Genomic DNA, 6,603 nt, shown 5'->3' with positions numbered 1-6,603 from the left:
CACACTCACATACACACACACACTCACACTCACATACACACTCACACACACGCTCACATACACACTCACACACTCACACTCACATACACACACACTCACACACACACGCTCACATACACACACACGTACTCCCCAGCATACTGTACACTCCGTCCTTGGCCTTCCTTTGACTTCAGCGTTTTCGGTGGGTGCTGTAAGTGGCACCCGCCTCTTCCTCTGTGCTCTGGGGACTCGGGGGCATACAGCCCAGCTTCTCATATTCTTGTCTTTGCATCCCTTCCCTGCCTGCCCCCAACTGGCTTCTAGTTTGGTGCCCCATTTTGAAGAAATGTGTGAAAGGTTACCGGCCAAGCACAAAATGGAACCGAGGGGCACCTTACCGAGTCTAGACTTCGGCTCCCTGCTCCTCAAGATTTGAGCGAGGGACTAGCCAGTGGGAGGACTGGAGATGACTTTTTGGTCCCTAACCATCACTGGCACCTGTCAACACCTCCACAAACCTCCTTTCCCCACGTATTCCTTCTCTTACCCCTGTTGACTGCCCTATGTGGGGGGGAAAGACACATCCCACTGTGAGACCATGGATTGCCAGATTTAGCAAATAAAATACAGGGTTTCCAGTTAAATTTGTATTTTACATAATCAAGGAATGTGAATTTTTTTTTTTTTTTAGTATAAGTGCATCCCATGCAATATTTGGGATATACTTATACTACTTATTCGTTGTTTATCTGAAATTCAACTTTAACTAGGCCTCCTGTATTGTATCTGGCAACTCTGGTCAGACCACACTCTGGGGTGAAGAGCCAGCTATGGCCAACCCAGCTGTTTTGTAGAGAACTGGCCTCCTCTGGGGCAAACTCCAGAATCCAGCAGAGAGTGGCGGTGTCCTGAGGGGCTAGGGCAGAGCTATTACTTGCAATACTACCTGACAGCCATACGGGGGCAGCAGAGAAAGCCCGGCTCATGTTCTTGGCAGGAAGGAAGCCTGACCTCCAAGCCCCAGCTACTCTTGGGCCCCATAAAGGAAGAGCAAAGAAAAGGAGTGGTTTCTCCCCACCCCTCAAGACAGCCCATCACAGAATTTAGATCTGCAGCCAAATCCCACACACCTTCCCCAGGTGCCACAGACACCTCCCTGGGAGGACAGGGAGAGGGGAGGTACTAATAAAATATCTTCTAGTTTGAATGGCTGAATGGTACTCTCTCCCTTCCAGGGGGAGCTTTGACCTTATTTTGCAGAAGACGCGAAATCAGAAATGATGACTGGAATGTCTTATTTACAAACAGCGGGTTTAAAGCAATGGTTTTTGGGTGGAACAATTCCCCTCCCCGCCAAGGGACGTTTGCAGTACCTGCTTGTCACAATGGGGAGGGTGCTACTGGCATCAGGTGGGCAGAGGGCAAGGATGCTGCTAAACATCCTTCAGTGTGCAGGACAGCTGCCCCCTCCGCCTGCAACGAAGGGTTATTTGGTTCAAAATGTCAGCAATGCTGAGGTTGAGAAACTCTAACTTAGAGGCCTAATTACTCAAAATCCATGAAAAAGGGAGTCTTCGCATTAAAAGAAATTAGAAAGTCTCCACACATGTTTGTTGACAGATCATTACATACTCAACTAAGGGAGAAACAGAAAGGTGAAGCCCTTTAAGCCCCCTCTTAAACCCCAGAAAGAAAGCATGGAGCAAATCGGAAATTATAATAGTAGGAAAGGTGTCCCCAGGCTTATTTTACTGGACAATTGCTTATAAAATTGAACGGTCCAGTTTAACATTTAAAATCACAGAGCAAACCCATTGCCGTCAAGTGGATTGCGACTCACAGCAGCCCATGTGTTACAGGGCAGAACTGCCTCCACAGGGTTTTCTTGGCTGTGATCTTAACGAAAGCAGATCACCAGGTTTTCCTTCCATGGTGCCACTGAGTGGGTTTGAACCGCCAACCTTTTGATTAGTACCAAAAAAAAAAACAAACCAACCTGTTGCCGTCGAGTCGATTCCGACTCATAGCAATCCTACAGGACAGAGTAGAACTGCCCCATAGGGTTTCTCCAAGGAGCACCTGGTGGATTCGAACTGCCGACCTTTTGGTTAGCAGCCAGTCTCTTAACCACTAAGCCACCTAGACAAGCACACACAGGTTGCGCCACCCGGGGACCCTGGCTGACTATTCCAAACCAAAAAAAACCAAACCAGTTGCCCCTGAGTTGATTCTGAATCACGATGACCCCATGTGTGCAGAGTAGAACTGCTCCATAGGGTTTTCAAAGCTGTGACATTTGGGAAGCAGATTGCCAGGCCTGTCTTCCAAGGTGCCTCTGGGTAGGTTCAAAACCATCAACCTTTAGATTAGTAGTTGAGCGCTTAACTATTTGTGCCACTCAGGGACATACCTGGTTCAATCATTAGTCTGGTGGAAATCCCAGCTGAGTTCCTAGTACAAAAACACGCAGGCGTCTTTCGTTTGAATGAAGACATCAACAGTCCCCCTCGGGGATCCCTCTGGGCCACTAGTGCCCCACCCCTCCTTGGCGCCTGCGCACTTGCAAGTCCGTGCCTGTCTGGACGCCAGCAGACAGTGCCCAAGGGAAGCCTGGCGGGGCTGCTGTGGAGCAAGGCAAGGTCAAGTATCTGGAGGAGAGGTCAGGTCAGAATTTCAGTCTGAAGTCCCCAGAAATCTAGTCTCATCTCTTCCTCTGGTGGATGGAGAAAGTGACCGGAGCTCTGAACTGACGTGTCTGAGCCGCAGAGGCTGAGCTAGGACTGGCCCGCCTGCTGCCTTTCTGTCCCTACTCTCCGTGCTGACCGGTGTCTGATGAGGGTTAGTTGACAGGGACTGGTGTTGACACACGTGGCCCCCTGGCTCCTCCCCAAGCCCCCCTTCCCCACCGGCTCAGAGCAGCCAGCTTCTTGGGAGGGGTCTCCAGCATGGAAGCTCTGAGCCCGGGCTCCAGGGGACCCAGTGGTGTTACGAGGGAGACTGTGGCCCCTCTAGCTCCCGCTGTGACCGTGATGTCTGACACACCCACCCTGTTTGTGGAGTGGGTTCTGCAGTTTGCAGAGCAGCATATGGTCACCGGGGCCCTTACCACCCTGTGGCGGGGATGAATAGTTCTCCCCATTTCTCAGAGAAGGAGACTGAGGCTGCACCACCAAATATCTCCTAAACACACAGAGAGTTAAAGTAGATGCTTGGCCAGAGCCCAGCCCTGGCTCACCATGAATTATGTGGTTCTTCTAGTTTATGGTTCTTCTCGATTTTTCTCGGGGTTGGGGCGGGGGTGGGGCAGAGCAGTGACCACAGATAGAGCAAAGAGCAGTCAGGTGTGGGGAGAGGCCCAGGCCGGGCACTCCCAGTGCCAGCTCCCCCCCAGCCGGGTCGTGGAGGCGCCATGAGGAAGGTGAAGCCCTGGGAAGCTTGGTGTTGGCAGCTCCTGTGCGTCAGTGGGCATGCGTGTGCATTGGTGTGCATGTGTGGTGTGGGTGTGGGAGGGTGTGTGAGGAACTTGTGTGTGTGGGACTGTGTATGGGGTGTGTAGCATATTTGTTGTTGTGTGCATGTGTGTGGTATGTGTGCATGTGTGCCCATGCATATGTGTGATGTGTGTGGTGTGTACGGTGTGAGTTTAGTGTATGTGGTGTGGTGTATGTGTGTGTGCTGTGTGTGTGTGAGAGAGTGAGTGTAGTGCATGCAGTATGCGTGTGTGTGTGGTGTGGTGGGTGTGTGTAGTGTGTGCAGTGGATGTGTGGTGTGGATGTGTGTGTGTGTATGTGCAGTGAGTATGGTGTGGTGTGTGTGGTGTGTGTGATGTGGTGTGTGTGTCTGTGTGTGGCGTGTGAGTGTGAGAGTGTGTATGTGCAGTGTGTATGGTGTGTCTGTGTGTGGTGTGGGTGTGAGTGTGAGAGTGTGCATGTGTGCATGTGCGGTGTGTGTGATGTGGTGTGTGGTGTGTGTAATGCGTGTTTGTGTGCTGTACGTATGGGAGCGTGCCTGTGCATATGTGTGTACGTGTATGTGTGTTGACTGAGGCAGGGCGGGCAGAATACACTGAGGGTCTGTGCTCTCTCTTATAGATATTTACACACAACGTCAGAGCTGCCCACCACAAAGGAAGCCCCGTGTTCCCTGCCTTCCTGCCCAGCGGCTCAGGGCCAAGGAGCCAGCCTGGAGGGACATGGAGTCAGGGCCCCCTGGGAAGCCCCAGCATGCCCCCAGTAGCTCCCTCCTCTCTGCGCCTGGCATTCCGTCTTCCTCATGACAGTCACTGGGCTCGCTTAGCCCAAGTGTGAGCGCCCTGAGAGCAGGGAGATGCCATCTTCATTTCCGCGAACCCTAGTGGAGGCCTTGCGACTGATACATGTCTAATAAAGTGAATGTCAGGAAACAAGAAAAATTCAAGGCCGAGGGAGAGGTGACCCAGAAGAAATGGAGCCAGGGAAGAGCTCGGCAAGGACGCCAAAACGTGGGGCACAGCACAGGGGCCGCTGACCAAGATCCAGAGAGAGGCGCGTGGAGCCCCCATCCTCCTCCCGCAGACTCCCATCCTCTGACTAGCTCTGGGCCTGCCCTGCGCATATGTGGGTAACGGGGTGACAGCCCCCAGCACATGGTCCTTTCTCCCCTCCCCTCATCCGTCCATGCTGTCCCCACATATGTGCTCACTGCTGATCTGTCTGCTGACCCTCCCAGGCCAGGTCAGGGTCCTCTGGGCCATGCCCACCCAAGGGGAAGCAAGGCCTGGCACCCGTGTCCAGGGAGGAGAGGGTCAACAGGGCGTGGAGTGGGCCAGATGGCCAGGGAAGGGGGTTCTCTGAAAAGCCAAGTGGAAGCAGCCCACCCCGCATGCCCCCCTGTCTCCACCTTCACACGACTCCCAGGGAGCCCCCACCCTCCCAGACCTCTGGGCCTTTCTGCGCCTGGTTCCTCCAGCCCCGGGGGTCCTGGGAGTGGGAGGGGGATGAGTGGAATGGGGTGGCCCGTTGTCTAACAATGATACCACTCTGTCACCCCAAGATGTCATCAGCCAAAGATGTGCTTAGCCCCTACCCTCCCAGGCCTGGGGCGGGGAGAGGTGGGCAGCTACCAGGAGAAACAGATGGGAAAGCCAGAACCCACAGAAGGAACACAGCCCAGCCCAAGATCCTTCAGACAAAGGAGGGAGAACTGGCCAAGCCGCCCCAGCCCCTGGCTAGGCCAGGCAGGCCTCGCCTTCTGGGGATGGAGAGAGCCCCCGGGCACACACGCTGTGACGGGGAACCTATTATCTGCCTGCTCCAGGGCGGGAGACGAAGCCCTGGTAGGGAAGACTCCCTGCTAGAGGCTGCCCTGGTGGGGAAGGCCACGGGAGACCTTGGAGACAGGTACGGGTAGCCCGGGTACCTCAGTTTCCCCTTCTCTCCAGCTCCTAAGCTGCCGTGGTGGGGTGGGGGGCAGCGATGGAGCTTGGAGAAGTTTTCAGGGCTGGAAGCTCTATGTGCCACTCCTTGGGGCTCAACGCTAAGGCCTCCCCAACTCCCCAAGCTGGCCTAGGAGAGTAGGACCACGGGTCTCAGCACATCTGGTATCTGGTCAGTTGCTAGTGTTTTCTGAGGGGAGCGGAAGTTCAAGCTGGGTGCAGGCTTTTGTCCCCCCAGAGCCCAGTGGGGAGAGGGGCCTTGGCCTAGTCTGAGGACGTAAGTGGACAGTCGTGACCACCACGGCATTTTGTCTTACTACTAGCACCTGTCTGCTTCATCCCTCCACCCATCCATCCACTCACCACACGGCCGTTCACACATTCACTCTGTTTCTGGGGAGACACCTCCAGGGCAGAAGGAGGACAGGTGTGCAAGCATCTCCTACCCGCCAGCACCTCTCGGTGGGGGACAATGCCAGCACCCCTACAGGGCGCAGCCAGGGCCGGCGGGGGCAGCTCACCGGCCGCTTCCCGATGGAATCGCATCTCAGGAATTGCGAGCACCTGAGTCCTGCCGGCGCCTCCTCTCGCTCGGCCCACGAGCACAGCCGGCCTCTCCTGCGAGCGCGCCCAGGAGCCGCGCGGAGGCGGCGGACCGTGCGTCGGGGCCGCTTACCTCTGCTGCTGCAGCAGGAGCTGCTCGTCGCGGCTCTGCACCCAAGCCTCGCGGCTCTGGACCCATCCGCCGAGCTTGCCCCACAGGCGGAGCAGCAGCCCCCTGTCCGGGGCGCTGAGCCCCATGGGGCAGGGGGCCGGCTCCCCGAGGCGCTGGGGCCGGGGCCGCACCCCGCCAGCGCCCCGCAGGCCCGGCCCGCCCTCGCCCTGCGGAGGCCCCGTCCTGCCGCGCGTCCCACGTATGACAGACTCTGGTGTCCTGGCAGGAACTGGGGCCGGCCCGAAAGCGGGAGCCGGGACACTCCTCCTTCCAAATTACCTGCGATTAAAGAGACAGGCACGCACCTGGCCACTGGCCTTGCGCAAACGCCGGCATGGCCTTCTCCCTGCCCCCAGGCCACTGGGGGATGGCGGGCCTCCCCCGACTTTGGGACACCCTGTGACCTTTCTTAGAAAGGCCAGGACAGGTCAGGCTGGCCGGAGGGGCTGAGGGTGGGGGGAGGAGGAGACCTAGGCCCCACACCACCTTTCCC

General features: G+C 56.3%; 1 protein-coding gene across 1 annotated transcript in view; it reads right to left on the bottom strand.

The window, feature by feature from the left end:
• LOC101341502 (transient receptor potential cation channel subfamily V member 6) overlaps positions 1 to 6,229 on the bottom strand; it is a 16,066-nt gene extending 9,837 nt beyond the window's left edge. Inside the window, exon 1 of the mRNA XM_004382369.2 lies at positions 6,072 to 6,229. Within this exon, the coding sequence (XP_004382426.1) occupies positions 6,072 to 6,196 (125 nt within the window). The 5' untranslated portion in view covers positions 6,197 to 6,229. The remainder of the gene's footprint in view (positions 1 to 6,071) is intronic.
• Positions 6,230 to 6,603: the final 374 nt, after the last annotated feature.

The sequence above is a fragment of the Trichechus manatus genome, unplaced genomic scaffold (assembly GCF_000243295.1).
Source record: "Trichechus manatus latirostris isolate Lorelei unplaced genomic scaffold, TriManLat1.0 scaffold00093, whole genome shotgun sequence".
Classification (NCBI taxonomy): domain Eukaryota; kingdom Metazoa; phylum Chordata; class Mammalia; order Sirenia; family Trichechidae; genus Trichechus; species Trichechus manatus.
The sequence above is the reverse complement of the archived record's forward strand: the minus strand, read 5'-3'. Positions and strand labels throughout refer to the sequence as shown.